Genomic DNA, 16,837 nt, shown 5'->3' with positions numbered 1-16,837 from the left:
CGCTTATTTATAATATCCTAATTGTCACGTGATGGATCATCTCTATGGGAATCACAGCATTGCTACGTGACAAATTAGGAATTTTCTAACTGTCTACTTTCGCGGATTGTGCTGAAGTTTCGTCTTCTTGATTATCTTATTTACGCTATTCCTAATTTCTCATATTCTTGAGACACGTAGATGCTACTGAAGTTTCGTCTTCTTAATTTCTCGTATTTCGTTGGGTATTAGGGACATGCAAGGTGCGTGATAAAATGTAGGTATCGTAGTAGCTCGTATTTTGCTAATGTTGCGTCTGCGATGTTTCCCAGAACTTCCTTACTGATGCCAGTGGAACGTGGCAGGCGCGTGCCAACTTGTCCTTGCTGAAGTTACATCTGCGATGTATCTGGTAACTTCCTTGCTGATGCCAGTGAATCGTTCAAGGCGCGTGGCTACTTAGTATTTGCCGAGTCTTCTTATGCGTTAAAATATCATTTTTTTTTTTTATAATAGTAAGCTTAATATATTTTTTCATGGTTTGTTTCTTACGGCTGGTTTCTATCAATTTCCAGTATTCTTGCGTTACGTTGTATTGATCATTATTTATTCTTTCTTCGTTACGATCTTTCATTTTATAATCATTTATTAAATATTTATTCCTTCGCTGAAAATATTTATTTCAGCGATTAATTATTCATCAGCATATTTATTAAAGATTTATTTTGTAACGCATAAAGATTACTATATGAACGTGTTGATTATCCAAAATGGCCGCCTGTGAATGTTCCTAGTATATAGTAACATTTTATTAATGTGAAATCTATTATTTATCCGTTAATTATTTGTGACTTTATTTTAATAGTTGACGTACAATTGCAGTGGGAATAATATTATTTTGCATTTATTTAATGTGTGTAATTATTACATGTATTCCGATGCGCACGTGTAAGAGCTATCGTAACAATCCAAGATGGCCGCTAGTGAATGTCTCTAGTAAAAGTGTAGTGACGCGTCCTTAATTTGTTTAATATTGAAATAATTATTCGTCCGTCGCTTATTTTCCTCTATTTTAGCGCAGTTAGAATTTTTAAATGACAATAGTATTGTTTGTGTAATCATTATAATGTGTATATATACTATGTGTTATTTTAATATAATAACATGTGGATTGTGTTATTGTTAATTTTTTTATTTTTATAGAGTGTTCGCTTAATTAATTTAATACTAATATGTGCATAGTGTGTTATTTTAATATAATAACATGTGGATTGTGTTACTGTTAAATTTTATAATTTATCAATAGCACTGTTTTATTGTTGTGTTACGAGTGGTTTATTTTTATAGAGTGTTCGCTTAATTAATTTGATAGTAATATGTGTATAGTTTGTTATTACCAGTTCTATTACGTAACATAACCTTATTTCTCCACGCCAGAATTAATATAATTATGCTATATTAACTAAGTATAATATAATAATTTTTTATCTTAATCGCGGTTGTCGTTGACACTCAGTTAATCAGTTTTGATTAATTCATAACCTATTCCTATATTATTGGCTATTTTCTGTTTCTTTGTTATGCGGTTGTCGTTACCTTGTGCGTGTAATTTGCAGCCTTTACATAGAATAGAGGAGCTAATCTTATACATTGCTAGTTAAAATCTTTGTTGTTTATAGGTTCTACAATTCTAATCCTTCATCGCCGAGTCCTTTACTTGGAACGGTTACATGGTGCGCGTTTGGTATCTTCTGGTTCTTCGTTACATGTCTAACACTTATCAAGACTACTTTTATTTATCCTAGAATTGTAAGTATATATATATATATATATATATATATATATATATATGTCGGGTTTACATTAGAATTAGGGTTAGGGGCGTGAAGCGAATCTTCGTTTGGATTACACGTCGTCGTTATGCAATAGAGAAGACATTGACTAGTGCAACTGCGATTATTATAAAATCGGACAAGTAACCGTGGTAATTAGATACTCGAGAAACTAATGACAATGATCCTAGGTTCAATAACGAATCCGCGGACAACGGGACGGTAGTCGTACGCACTCGCAAAAATCTAAGTCGGATTCTGTGTTAATATTCGCTGACCGTAAGGCGTTAATCTTTTTGTCGATGAGACCGCAAGAGAGAATGACTTTCCGTCCCGGTGATACCTCAGAGGCAAACCATGACGGGGTGTGTCTAAGGACACGAGGTCATCGGATTCGTCGGGGATATCCTACGTTCGGAAAGTAAGGGAAATTGACGTTGCTGCTAATTGGCCAATCTCCATATCGGTAGTTAGAAAAGGATGCTAGCCGCCCTTGCGGGAAGGTTGCTAGTGGGAGACGTCGTTTGTGGAAAAATAGGTCTCTCCTGTCTTCTTGTAACTGGGACAAAGACTGTGTATCTGTTGAAGGATTTTAGGTAACTAGATATTAGTGTTTATAACGGTCCTCGGGCTAGCCGATCACGTACTGCGGAGACGCGTCGGCATCTGGTAAACATCCTGCCCGGAGAATAGGATCTGCGTGTGGCGAGCTACGGGACAGAAACCGTTGGAATGTTTACTGTCACGTGTCGCTACAAATCTTTCTTTTAAGGAGAGCTATAGGGTTACTCAATGCCTTTGTTAGATGGAGAGTTCGTCCCGTTGACCGCGGCTACGTTCGGCGACTAATTGTCGCCTTGAGCCCAAGCTCATTGTCACAAGTCTCAAACAAATACAATTGGGTAGAATGACGGCAAATCGTTTAATTACAACTGTAGATTTTAATTACAATGTTTTTATGGATTTTCCCGAGGTTTCAGAGGGAAGGCACCGGTGTCCTCTTATCTCCGACATATATGTCGGGTTCACATTATGATTAAGGTTAGGGGCGTGAAGCGAATCTTCATTTGGATTAGACATTGTTGTTATGCAATAGAGAAGATATTTACTAGTGCAAATATAATTATTACGGAATTTGATAAATAATCGTGGTAATTAGATACTCGAGACGCTAATGACAATGATCTTAGGTTCAATAAAGAAACCGCGGTCAACGGAATAACAAAAATGCGCTTTCTTCCAAAGTCCAAGTTGTACTCAACTTGCTTGTCTGCGGTACAAGTATTACTGAACTAACTCTCTGTTAAAACGTAGAATATTCACCGAACGTAAAGATGCTGTGTAACTCGCTAATGCGACCTCACGAGAGAATGACTTTCCGTCGCGACGATGCTGCAGAGAACTATAATGGGGCGTGTCTAAGGATACGAGATCATCGGATTCGTCGAGAAAAGCCTTCGTCCGGAAAGTGAGGAAAAATGACGTTGCTGTTAATTGGTTAATTTCTATGTTGGTGGTTGAAGAAGGATGCCAACCGCGCTTGAGAGAAAGTTGCTAGCGGGAAGCGTCGTTCGTGAGAAAAGCAGATTTCCTGTATCTTCCCGTAGCAGGTGGTAGATTTAGGGACTGTTAGAATAAAGACGGGTCCTCAGGCTAGCTGAACATGTACTGTGGAGTTGCATCGACATCTGGTAATCATCTTGCCCGAAGAATAGGGTCTTTGTGTGGCGAGCCACGGAACAGAAACCGTTGGAATGTTTACTGTCGCTTACCACTACAACTATTTTTTTTAAGGAGAGCTATAGAATTTCTCCATCCCTATGTTAGGTAAAAACGTTCAGCGACTTGTTGTCGCCTAGAGCCCAAGCTCACGATCATAAACCTCAGGCAATTAGAATCGAGTTAAATTATAGAGACTAAAATATTGATGGTTTTCCGAAGAATTCCAAGGGGAAAGCCCCGGTGTCCTCTCATCTCCGATATATATAATGTTTATTGCCCAAGAAAAATATAAATTATATATGTCACAATAAACAACGAATTTCAGTTTGAAAGTGGTTTTGGTAAAAGTACCGCTACGCGACGGTACGACGTAGTCATACCATATTTTGTGTTGGGTTTACATTTTTAACATTACAGTTTATAATTTAATTTAAGCCGCTCAAAAGCGGTACTTTTATACGATATTGTCTTTTCTTTCTTTTCCTGTCCTGAAAACTTGTTCGCAAAACAGGACCTACTTTTACAGGATGGTCACAACAGGACGGTGGCCTACTTTTAGGTCCTGTGGGGCTGAGTAAATGGTTGGCGCAGGAGTGAGGGGGGCATGCCACGAAATGACTTTTACACAGTGATTGCGTAAAGATACCGCCTATAGGCTCGAAGCGTAGCCAATCACTGAGCAATACTAATCCGTCGTCGTCACTATGTAAGCGGTCGTCGTAGAGTTCGATAACGTTCACTCATCATTCGTATCCGGGACGCAGTAGATTGCGCGTTGTACAGGAATTTACTTAAAGTTTTAATTTTTCTATCCAGAAAACTAACTTTCTATATTAAGTTTCTATAAAAAGAGATAGATTTAACGTGGATAGAGTTTTTATACATAAAGGTTTATAAAATGAAAAGATATTCGCAAGTTTTGTGTAAATAATTGTAAACTCTGACCTTCCGGTCGTCCCACTTTGAAACAGGAAACCGTCCTTCTGATTTAACGTTGTTTGATGTTTTTCTCACATCTCTGTAAGAACTAGGTGACTTTAGTCACATAGGCGCTCTTAAATGTAAACGAGCCACAGAAGGACGACGTACACGGTTTTTTCTAATTTCAACCGACCTCTAATTTAAATTGCTTTACGATATTACATTCGGCCTTTCCTGACAATCACATCTGCCCTCAGATGTGCTCATCATCGCTGCTCGTACTTACATCACTATCGTCAACATTCCACCACTTCATGTGATCGGCTGCCGTGGAAGTTGTACGTGGCCTTTCGTGCTCGCCCTCTCGCTGCACTATGTACCGGTCATTTCGCAGGACTGTTACCACTCGATACGTCCAAGAAACTTCGGATGCAGCTTTAACCCGGGGCCGCCTTTTTTTCTTTTTTTTTTTTTTGCGCGCGCGAGGAAGAGAAAATGCATTTACGCATACCCAGTGACCCGCGTTACCAGGTTATGTGAGACTCCAGATGACATCGTCATACCCACTAAAAACCCCCCCTCTTTCCTCTGATTTGTTAGACACGGACAACGCCAGCAGAGCCGATCAGCATTCATCAGAGTTGTCCTGAACCGGGTCGCCGCATATTATCGTCGCGTACTGGTGCCGCCCCTCCTATTCGCTGACTCCATCGCCTTCTCCATATCCCTTCTATATCTCAATATGCCCTTACAGAACTCTCTGAACTTCCTCCAGTATTCATCCCTGGTGACTACAGTGTCCACCAAGTTGCCCACGCTTATCCTGACACCCAAGAAGTTCTCCAACTCGATTCTTCTGTCGATCCATTTAGGGCACGCAAATAAGACATGCTTGGCGTCATTATTCGGGTCCCCACAGTCCCAACACTTCGTGTCGACCTCCTTACCGATCCTCTTACGGTAGCTGTTGAAGATGCCGTGTCCCGTGTGCATTTGCATCGTGAAGTGATCGATGTCTCTTCTATTCCTGGCGAATATGGTCGCATTACTTATTAATCTCCTGGTCACATTATCCTTATTATACATGCTTCATTCCGCCTGGCACTCCGTTGAGGCCTTCTTCTTTACTTCTTCCAGATCTTCTTTCTTTTCCGCATGCCTCTCAATCACCTCCTCTCCAACAGCTAGGGTCTTATAGATCTTCTTTCTCTCATATATCCCCTTCAACATTCGCACTTTAATGTAGATTGGTAAGTTCCCGGTCAATACACAAAACGCCGCGAGGGATACGGTGCGGTAGGCCGTGTATGTGATGCACAGGGCAGTTCGTTGAGCCCTTTTTATGATCTTGTTTTTCTCGTACTTCATCGCATCAGCCCACACAGGCGCACCGTATGCTATTATGGATTCCCACACGCTGTAGTATAGCCTTCTTGCCAAACCAGGCGGACCCTTAATATTCGGTAAGATTGCTCGTAATGCTCCTATCTTGATGCCCGCTTTATCGCACACCGAGGCAATGTGCTTGCCAAATTTCCTACTCGTGTCAATCATGACGCGAATTTAATCACCTGTGTAATCGCGTCCACTATACTCCTTCTTCTCCTGAACCCATATTGTCCCCTATGAAATGAGTCCACCCCCATACATCGTTCGATAATCAACTTGAGACATTTCTCCCACACTTTCCTCAAGGCCGGAAGTACGCTTATTGGGCGGTATGCATTAGGGAGCTTAGGGTCCCTACCCGGTTTACTGGGCAATATTACTCTCGCTGTTTTACAGCATCCCGGGATCCTACCAGAGTCCGTAATACTGTTAATCACCTTAGTGATAAGCTCTGTTCGGTTGTTTACTAGCAGCTTAACAATATCACCTGGGACCCCATCTATTCCCACCGCCTTCTTTCCATTTATTCTTTCAATGATTTCCTTAACATCTTCGTTCTCAAGCTGCTTCATGTTATAGGTGATATCCTCCCTGTCATGCTCTTCGACCTTCCTTAGCTCCGATCTGCGTCCAATGATGAACAAGCCTTTTAAAATTTCTTTCACCTTGTTAACAGGCATGTCATTTGGAAGCCCTTTCTTGCCACATCTGTTCATAATCGTGCGATACGGCTTTCCCCACGGGTCCCTTTCTAGTATCTCACAGAATCCGGCCCAGGCTCTCTTTTTACTCCCAGCTATTTTTTTCTTCAGCTGTCTTCTTAGCCCCTTATAGTTACTAATAAGGGCTTTGATCCCACTGTCCTCCTTCCTCCTTGCTCTAGTTATTTTCCTCAATGCTTTGTGATCCCGAGTTCTCAGTTCTGCGATCGTCTCATTCCATCAGTGATTGCTGTACTTCTTGTTTGTCGTACAGCTCACCTTCTTCAGTATCTTGTCACAAGTTTCCACCATACATTTCTGCAGCAGTTAAGCCTTGTCCGCGTCGTCTGTCGTATTAAAATTCTGTACGTTAGCGATCTCGTCAAATTTAGCTAAAAATATGTCGGGTGCAAGACCCTTCGTCACATATTTAAAAAATTTAGTTCGATCACTTACGGTCCTCGTTTTAAACGTATGAGATATGTATAGGTGATCCAATGCTGTGAAAGCATTTAAAACCTTGTTCCTTACGTGGAGGTCGTTAATCATGTTTGTTGCACTGATTATGTCAGGGCAACTCGTCCTTCCATTCCTATAAAACGTGCATTTATCGTCCAGCATTATAGGGAACACGCCATAACCGCACAGGGTTCCATCAAAATTCTTCCTCGCTTGTCCGTGGTTTGTCCTCCCCAGCACATGGACTTAGCGTTGAAGTCGCCAGCCACAATCACTTTCTTGTTTCTGCTTACACCTTTCCTTATCTCCGATGCAAGCTTGTTTATGTACGTCATGTATTCCTCAATCTTGATATTGGGGGAGCAATAACCGAGGATATCACCTACACCAATACCCACTAGCCCGTCCTTCCTGTAGAAAAGCGTTTCATTCGGTGCTCGTTTTTTTGCGTGACCCAAATCGACGCAGCACCCTTAGTATCGTTATACCAGTAAGGTAGCTGCCTGTACGGTTCGGATATTACCACATCCGGTCTGGCCTCGATCGCGTTCTGGCACATTAGATCCTGCGCCATCCTACATCTGTTTAGGTTAATCTGGAGGATTTTCATCTCCTCCCTTGTCTTCCCTGTCGTAACATTCACCTGTAACCGGGGCACGTCAGGGACCCCGTCACATGGTCAAACCTAACACCCGTCTCCTTGCTACATATCGCGCAGCACGGTAAATTTGGGCACGCTGCTATCGTGTGGGAAGGGACCCCTTCCTCCGCACTTTCTACAGACCTCCCTTCCGGGGCTCACAGCCTTACACTTGTTTGCAGTATACCCGAACATGTGACATCTATAGCACTTTGTCACAATGGGCAACACCCTGACTGTGGCTATTGTTAGGCCCGTCCTAATCTTAATATTGTCGCCGCCTTTATCGATTTACGCTTTTGGCAGAACAACGATCGCTGATTGCGTGCCCCACGGCGCCCTTCTCATCGCCATAACTTCCAGTTCCCCGATATCTATGATTTTAAGCTCTTTCTACAAGGATTCCACGAGCTCCTCCTTACTCACCAGCGGATCCACTTCCTTTATCTCCACCGACACCTTGTCTTGTAAGGGCGTCGCTCGCACCTTATTGCCAATAATCTCATTTATCATATTGGTAGCGACTTTCACCTCGCAGTCCGCCCTCATTTGTATAAGGATGTCCCCCGCTCTTGTTTTACGAATGCCCGAGCTTTCCTTAAGGACATCCATAAGCTCTTTATATGTTTGAAGCCAATCCTTACCCTCTCCTACTTTGATAAGGATGGCCTCGGGCCTTCTACGGGCTCTCAGCATCTTCGGCCCTCGGTTCTCGGTAGACGTCAGCGGCGGTGGTCCGCGGTCCTCTTTGTCATTTCTTCCCTTTTCCTGTATCTTACGTTTCTCCCTCCTGCTCCTTTGGACCATCCACTCGTCCCCGGATTCGCAGGATTCAACATATCTGGTGTCCATAGCACCCCTCCTCTTTGAATCGCATACCTCTGCATAAGAGGTATCGCCTCTTCATATTCTCTTGTTATACTCCTTGTCTTTGATTTCCAGCGGAGAGACCGTCTTCCTTTTGTTTCTGGATTCTGAGGACAACCCTCTTCTGCTGTCCCCGTTTCCCCTTCCTATCTCCTCCAACAGAGGAGAGGTTTGTGTGAATACCCCTACTTCCTCAGGTCTCTCCACTCTTCCCCTACCTCTCCTTCCTTTCTTGTGTACCGTCGTCATAAGCTTGCCCCATACTTCATCCGTCTTGCTATTAGCCGCGGAAGCAAGCTCATGAATTTTCGGATCCTTCTTGGAGATGAGGTGTAGTCTTCTTACCGCCTTTTTCAGATCCTCGTAGGCTCCCTTCATGAGCTCTACCATCTCCTCGATCTCGACAGGCTTGACCATCACGCACTCCTCCACCTTTTGTTCCGGGGTTTTCTCGACCCTCCTTGCAACTTTCGACACCGATTTCATTTGCGTCTCTCTCAGCCTTTTCAATTTTCCTGTGATCGACGTGGCGCTACAGCTGCTTTCCGCCCCTTCGGAGACGCTACCCTCGTTGCTGTTTCACTCGTTGCTTTCGCGGCGATACTGGACCACGTTACCATAGAGGTGCTTTTCTCACCTTTAACTCCTCTCATTACGGGAACCAGGAAACTACCTCTTCCTGTTGCAATCACCGTCACTCTCGGTAGCGCCCTACCGCTACTTATACTCTGGATGCCCAGGTCCTTCTTTTCCATTCCTTCGCTGAAGTCGTCTCTAGGCGTTTTGTGTTCTTCTTGGGTGATCGAGAACTTCCTTTACTCCCTCCACTCATCTTCGCGCCGCCATTCGCGACTTCACCGTCGCCCTCCTTGCAGCTATTATGGTCCCCGGTCGTATTTACCGAACGAGAGGAGGCCCTGGAACCGACCTTCCTCTCGTCGTTCGCCCAGTCGTATGATGACCGTCGAGTCGAGCCTGGCACTCTACTCGAATCACCGACGGGGTCTGGAGGTTCCGAAATCTGGAGGCGACGTAATTGTTTTCTCTTTATTCAACTTATCCATATTGTTAACTTGTGTTCAAGTCCGTGGAAATAGCCATAGTCGTCAACAACCTTGCTCAAAACCGTCCAAATATATCCACTCGTAGACCAAAAAGTCGCCAAATCGTCAACCAAGCCTCCCATAATCGTACTAATAATAATCACTAATCAATAAAATAATCAGTTACGTGAACGACTAATAATTAAATAATAACCAGTAATGCCTAAGGAATACTAAAAATCATATCACTAAATAGTTAATAACTAATAATAAATAACCAATAACGGTTTATAAACAAATAAATAAGTAATTAAATAAATGCACCTCCAGTTGCGTTCTCCTATTAGTCGTCACACAACTCCATTATATCTCCACGCCACGCAGCTAACCATCATTCATTTGCTTCTTATTTACAAAAAGGATCCCGGCTCGAGCAGCATAATTCGATAAAACAATGAAAAGATATCTAAATAGAACTCTCGTCGACCCGACTTTATTTCTTCGTAATAGGGGCTTACGCCGAGCCGACCATATGTTCTCTACACCCGCCTGTGAGGTGGCGACGCCACATGGCGACGCAGCGAACCACATCTCATGCGCGTCACGCACGCTAGCGCGTGCTTCCTAGCGTTTCAACGGGCAGGATGGCATTAAATGCCTCCCACGTGCATGTCTCAATTAAATATTACGCATCGCGCGACCGTAAAGTGTCGCGGCCCTACGAGTACAAACATCTAACAAACAAATGTACCTCATCGTGTGTGATCATATACTGCGTCAATTACCAATTACCAATTGATAATTTCCCGATTACCAATTGATAATTGTTGACAACTTTTACTAACTTGCATCGGCATCGAGGCGTAACAGTGCGTCTATTCTCATGCCATTTTAATCCTCCTTCGTTCATTGTATCCAATGAAGAAACATACGAAAAGGTACTTACGCGATCCGCCTAACCACTCGCAACTCGGCCGCGCGTGGCATGTCCCTCTCCTCCGTCATTGTCTACAAACGGCGCACCATCTCACATCCCCCGGTATCTCATCTCTAATTACCGGTATTATGACCCCACACGTTAACTCCTAATAATTTCTTACAAGTTCTTATGAGCAGTAGGCAGTAAGTACCCGGCTTCCTCGCCAACTGATATACCCACTAGATTCATTCTCATTTTATTATCATAGGTATCAATCCTGCAACGCAAAGTCTATGCAAGTGTCAACCTTATTTTCTACTTCGCAGAAGCAGGTATGTCCCCCTCATTTGCTTATATTAAGAAAAAGTAAAAAGTAAAAAGTAAAAAGCAAAATGTAAATAGTAAAAAAAACAAAAAGGAAAAAGCACTTAAAATGAATCGACATAAGTAATGCAAGCACTAAACAAGAACTGAACAATAAACAAGCACTAAACAAGGAAAATTGCCTAATATATATATATATAAAATAAAGTAAAGTAAAGTAAAATAAAATGAAATAAAATATCTCCCCCCCCCCCGGGTTTAAAGAAAAACACCATCTCACTTCAATTTAATATATGCCGTATGAAACCATCTGTCCCAATACTCTTTATTCTGTATTTATTTACAGGTATCGCACCTCCTTCGCAGTAATCACTACTTCATACAACAGGTACATCCCTCTCACTGGCTTATAATAAATAAGAATACAAAGCACTTAAACTATCTCATTCGCTTATAGTAAATAAGAATACAAAACACTTAGCACTAGTCAATCGTTGTAAAAAACCCATCACATATTAAATAGCTACCAGCTAACCTTATAAGGCACCATTTCATATTAACTTAATAAAAGTAAGGTAGCAACCTATCCCCATAATCCTCGTTTTTACCTATTTTAGGTATCGCCACCTCCTTCGCAGTATACACACTGCTTCACAGAAACAGTTGAGTTCCACTCAATTACTTATAATATAAAATACAAACCACTTAACGTAGCCATCTTTATAAGTACAAGTCACTTAATCTAGAGAAGTAACTTGCTATAAATATACATAGCTACACAGTCTAGGCTAGAGGAATCCATCTCAATGTCAATTTAATATAATTATTGTAATAATTATTGTAAACCCCTGTCGTATTAATCATATTCCATCCTTGTTGACAGGTCTCGAAACCTCCTTCGCTACACTACATCCTCATCGGTTGGCATTATCTACCTCTTAAGGGATAGTACAATCATTCTTATGCTTACACTGAAAATTTAAGATAACAAAACGCATATAGGCACATGTACTACCTAAATAAATAACACTACCCATCTGATTCTTATTTGTAGGTAATCACTCGTCAACGCTCGTGCTCCAAGCACGTACCGATATTGGATTTCCTCCACTAGAACCTTCGAGCTCAGCCATAATAAACAACTACATCCTTAACACGGCAACTATTTATCATTATATCATAATATTACTTAATTTTACACACGCTACGAGGAACATAACCTATCCCGTGTCTGCCTTCCTATTCCAACTAATTCTGAAATCCCAACTTTTCGCACATCTTATCCTTAAACTGGATTGCTTATCGAATAAATAATCCTTCCACCTGCACATTTATATGATAAAATATCTTTATTATCTATGCATCGTAGCCACAGAAAAACTTCTCAATCGCTTCATATTTATCATAACATACCCCGCTTGTACCGCCAATATAACCGCTATAACCTCAACTTAACCATTACGTTTCCTTTAACAATACTAGTAATTATATACGGTTAAAATGCCCCATTTAATTACTATAATACAACTGTGACGAATCGGTATCAATTGGACGCAGACAGGTCGACGCAACACCTCCCGGGCGATCCGCTGGTACCAACCGCCAACACTAGAGGGCTACGACGACGACGAGTCTGTCTAACTCGCTAGCGGTCGAATATACGAGCGATTGATACAAATACCGCACCTAGCGAGACTCCTTCTACGTCTAAGGCAGGGACTACCGGGCATAGCCTTACTGACGAGTCCACCGGAGTCCCGGGACGAAACGCACGACTCCCTTTTCATCCGCCACACAACTATAATGCAACTACGACTCCTTATTGTCCACTAATAGTCCACTGCTTCGTTTTCAGTATTTGATAGTATGTTATTGTCTTTTTTGTCGTAACGTGTTATCTGTTATTTATTATACTTATATCAAATATGTAGAACATCCCCCACAATAACACTATTAGGAGCTCTCGATACACTTTATCTTATTATTATTATACGATCGCACACGACTCATTATGCACTAAAAATATACGAAAATATATGCCGTTGGCGGCAACGATCCAAAACACGTCCGTCCACCTCCACGTCTCGAGCCGACTCTAGACCAATAGAGATACCTTTTTTTTTGTGAGGAGGGGAAAATGCTGTTACGCATACCCAGGGACCCGCGTCACTGAGTTATGTGGGTCTCGGCAGATGACGTCGCCATACCCACTAAAAACTCCTCCTCCTATTCACTGCATTGAGGTACTCGAGGTACCAACCCGGTACAATCATTCGACATTACTTCGGGTTGGCCTCTACTTACGCGTAGCCATCTTCATCGGCAATCTTCTACGCTATACTTTTCTCCTCCTGCTTTCTCTTCTCCGCAGAGCCTCCACCTCCCTCTCCTTGTTAAGCCGGTTCGTCATGACCTTAGTACACATATTGCTAAATTTCAGCCATAGCCGCTCCTCGGCAGCCAGCTTCTCCACGATCCAGTTCTTTATCCTACATTCTTCTCCTATCTCGGCCTCCAACTCCGCGCGCTCCCCAGTCCATCTAGGGCACCAGAACAGCACATGTTCGGCATCGTCCACGGTGGCTCCGCAATCCCGTGTGCGTCTCTTTCCCAATCCTGTGACGGTACCAATTGAAGATACCGTGTCCAGTGAGAATCTGCATGACATGGTAATTGACGCCCCTCTTCGTTCTGTAGAAGATCAACGGATCCTCTATCAATCTCTTAGTCCAGCTGTAGGGATTGTGGAACGTCCATTCCACCCTCCATCTGTCCTCTTCTTCGGTCTTCAGCCTCTCCATCTCCTCGTACTATGCCAGCTCCGTTCCCTCTGCATTCCCGACGATCCTCCTCTTCACGCCGTGCTGCTTCCACCGCAACCACGCCTTGATGTGTGTGGACATGTTACCCGTCACCACGCACAAGGCTCCATGCGACACTGTACGGTAGGCGGTAGACGTACGGATCATCGCCGCCCTCTGTGCCCTCTTGATGATATTCCTGTTCTTCACCTTGTCCAGGGATGAGGCCCATATAGGTGCACCATACAGGACCACCGACTCCCATACCCCATAATAGAGCCTTCGGACCGCGTCCCTAGGCCCATTCACGTTGGGGAGCAGGCCTCGTATGGCACCCAAGAACCGTTCCGCCTTGTCACAGGCCGATTCGAGGTGGGGGGAGAACCCCCTAGCAATATCCAACCAAACTCCCAAGTACTTCACTGTCTTGCTAGTGGAGATCTCCCCCCCCCCCGTCCCCCATGTCGTAGTTAAAACTCGTCGGTACCCTCTTCCTGGTTAGGAGGATAACCTCCGTCTTCTCTCTTGCCAGATGAAGTCCCACGTCGCTGCACCAACTAGTGGCCGTACTGATGACCGCCCTTATCCTGTCCTGGATGCCAAGGAACTTCCTGGCCTTAAGGAGTACCGCCAGGTCGTCGGCAAACGCCACGGCTTCGATGTCCTTCTCCTGGTCCAGCGTCTCCAAAGTTCCGTCGTACACCCCCGCACCGACCTTCCTCCTTACGATGCCGCCCCGGCAGTGCGCTATGATCCTCCTATCGGCCAGGTAATCTCCGATCAACCCCTGAAGTCGTCCTGGCAACCGCCTCCTTCGCGCTTCCTCCAGAATATTCTGCAGCCTCAGCGTATTGAACGCGTTCTTCACGTCAAGGACGACCAGAACGCATACCAGGCCCTTTCTTCTGCAGTCCTCTGCAACCGCGACCGCCCTGTTCAGGGCTTCGAGGGTTCCCCTCCTCCTCCTGAAGCCAATCTGGTGCTTGTGGAAGGGATCTCGCCCGATGCTCCTCTCGATGAGTATCTTCAGTGTGTGCTCCCAGACCTTGCTCAATGCCGGCAGTATACTGATCGACCTGTAAGCTGACGACAGTGTCGGGTCTCTGTTGGGCTTGGGTATCAGCACCACCCTAGCCACCTTCCATACTGCCGGTATGCTACTGCAGTTGTTAACTCCATTGAGCACAGCTAGGAACACCCTCGGTCTTCGTTCCGCCAACAGTCTGACTAAAGTACCGGGGATCCCATCCACCCCTGCAGCCTTCCTAGGATCGCATTTCCCGACAGCCATATTTAAACCTTCCTCGTCTATCCGCAGATCATCGGCTCCGTCGAGTACCGCAGGTGGGGCCAGTCCGATTTCTTGCCTACCCGGTCGCGGTTGCTGCCCGGTAACGAAGAGGTTGTCCAGGATACTCGCCACCTTGTCACCTCCTAGGGGCTCGGATGGTGCCGACCGCACCGATCTGCTCCTCGCCACTCGATACGGCCTGCCCCACGGATCCTGGACTAAAGTGGCACAGAACCCCTGCGAGCCGCCACCGCTCGTTGTGCTCTTCTCCTGCTCCTGCACATTGCGCTCCTTAACGTGGCTGGCTCGCTGTTCCACCAGTAATTGGCTCGTCTTTTCGCCCGCGACGGGAACTTCTTCCTCAATGTCTCGGCACACTTACGCTCCAAGGTATTCTGTAGCCTTTCGCCGCATGCCGACTCGTCGCTTTTTAAAACGTGCTCCGCGTAGACAGCGTCGAATTTGCTCACAAAGCTATCCGCATCGATCTGCTTCGTCGAGTACACGAACGCCCCGCCAACCGCCCTCCTAACGCTGCTCGTAAATACGTGTAGTATATAAAAATGGTCAGAGGCTGAGTACCAATCCAAGACGGCACTCCTCCTCCAACTCAGCCTCATACGTCGATCGATACACAACACATCCGGGAAGCTAGTCCTTCCATTCCTCAGGAAGGAATAGTTCCCCGTCGTCCTAATCGGTACCAACCCGCGCTTCGTGATCACGTTCAACAGGCATGCCCCCTCCGTTCGGTCCTAATGCCACCCTACACTCTAGACTTGGCATTAAAGTCGCCGGCAACCATTAGCGCCGGTGCGCTTCTCCTCCCTTCCTTCAGAACCCCGTCTAGTTCCCCCCAAGAAAGCATCGAAAATGCACCTAGTCATATTCGAGGAACAGTACCCACTGACACAAAACGCGTCGCCGACCCTGATTCCTACGATCCCAGCCTTTTGGACCAGTGTCTCGCTCATCGCGTATCTACCGTTAAACAGGGTGACCCATGCGGATGCATCCCCGCCCTCGTCGTTAAACCAATAAGGCAATTGCCTGTAGGGCTTAGAGATGACTACGATGTCCATCCTGCTTTCACACGCGTACTGCATCATCAGGTCCTGCGCCAGTCTGCACCTATTTAAGTTAATCTGTAGGACTCTAATTGAGTCCCCGTCTAAACTTCCTAACTCCTAGGCGCACCATCGGGCACGCCAGCGAACCGGTGATGTGTTTCGCACGGATCACCTCCTGCCCCGAACACATCGCGCATCTAGGTTCCCTATCGCAGTCCTTCATGGCGTGTTCGGTACTCCCACACCTCCTACAAAGTTCCCTATCCGGGCACACCACGGTACATTTCGCTGCCACGTGCCCCAGCATGTGGCTCTTGTAGCAGCGCCGTGCGCCGGTTAGCAACCTAACTGAGGCTATGGTTAGCCCCTCAACCTCCTATCCCTATCTTCGCTCGGCACCCCGTTAGCAGGGAGGACCACCACCGCGACCTGCGTGCCCCATGGTGCCATCTTCAGGGATTTCACCTCCCCGCTCACACTGTCCTTGATCCCCCATAGCGCTCTTATCTCTTCCACCAGCTCCTCTTTGCTGGTGAGGGGGTCAACGTTTCTGATCTGCAACGTCGCCCTATTAACGAGCGCGGCCACCTCCGTGCTGTCGCTTAACGCGGCTCTCAGTCTCATCGCCGCCTCGTGCACCGATACCGTCCTGTCGAACTCTATCAGGGTGTGCCCTGCCCTCGTTCTTCGGACACCCGTGGCTCCCTTCAGGGTGCTCCTAGCAGCCAGTATCTTCTTATACGCCTGGAGCCACTCCGAACCTTCCTCCACCTTTACCAGGAGCGCCTCCGTCCTTCTTCCATCCCTCGGTTCAGCCCTATCCTCCAGGGCCACCTCTCGACTATTCGTCGGGCGCGCTTTCGGAGCCTCTTTTATAAG

At 45.3% G+C, this 16,837-nt stretch overlaps 2 protein-coding genes across 2 annotated transcripts in view; both read right to left on the bottom strand.

The window, feature by feature from the left end:
• Positions 1-16,837, bottom strand: part of LOC143304516 (omega-amidase NIT2-A-like) — a 165,276-nt gene that overhangs the window by 78,814 nt on the left and 69,625 nt on the right. The window lies entirely within an intron of this gene.
• On the bottom strand, positions 5,544-7,577 carry LOC117164047 (uncharacterized). Its single transcript, XM_076626979.1, has 5 exons — positions 7,492-7,577; positions 7,217-7,414; positions 7,001-7,136; positions 6,026-6,775; positions 5,544-5,906 (listed from the first exon to the last, which is right to left on the bottom strand). The coding sequence occupies exons 1-5, from the start codon at positions 7,575-7,577 to the stop codon at positions 5,544-5,546; spliced, it is 1,533 nt and encodes a 510-aa protein (XP_076483094.1).

This window comes from Bombus vancouverensis, unplaced genomic scaffold (genome assembly GCF_051014615.1).
Source record: "Bombus vancouverensis nearcticus unplaced genomic scaffold, iyBomVanc1_principal scaffold0038, whole genome shotgun sequence".
In the NCBI taxonomy this organism is placed as follows: Eukaryota; Metazoa; Arthropoda; class Insecta; order Hymenoptera; family Apidae; genus Bombus; species Bombus vancouverensis.
This window is presented reverse-complemented; position numbering and strand designations above follow the sequence as displayed.

Coding starts and splice junctions, on each gene's coding strand:
- LOC117164047 (XM_076626979.1), bottom strand. CDS start 7,577: ATGGCGCAGGATCTAATGTGCCAGAACGCGATCGAGGCCAGACCGGAT. Junction 7,137..7,216: donor GGAGGACAAACCACGGACAA/GCGAGGAAGAAT, acceptor CACGTTTTATAG/GAATGGAAGGACGAGTTGCC. Junction 6,776..7,000: donor ATACGTTTAAAACGAGGACC/GTAAGTGATCGA, acceptor TGATGGAATGAG/ACGATCGCAGAACTGAGAAC.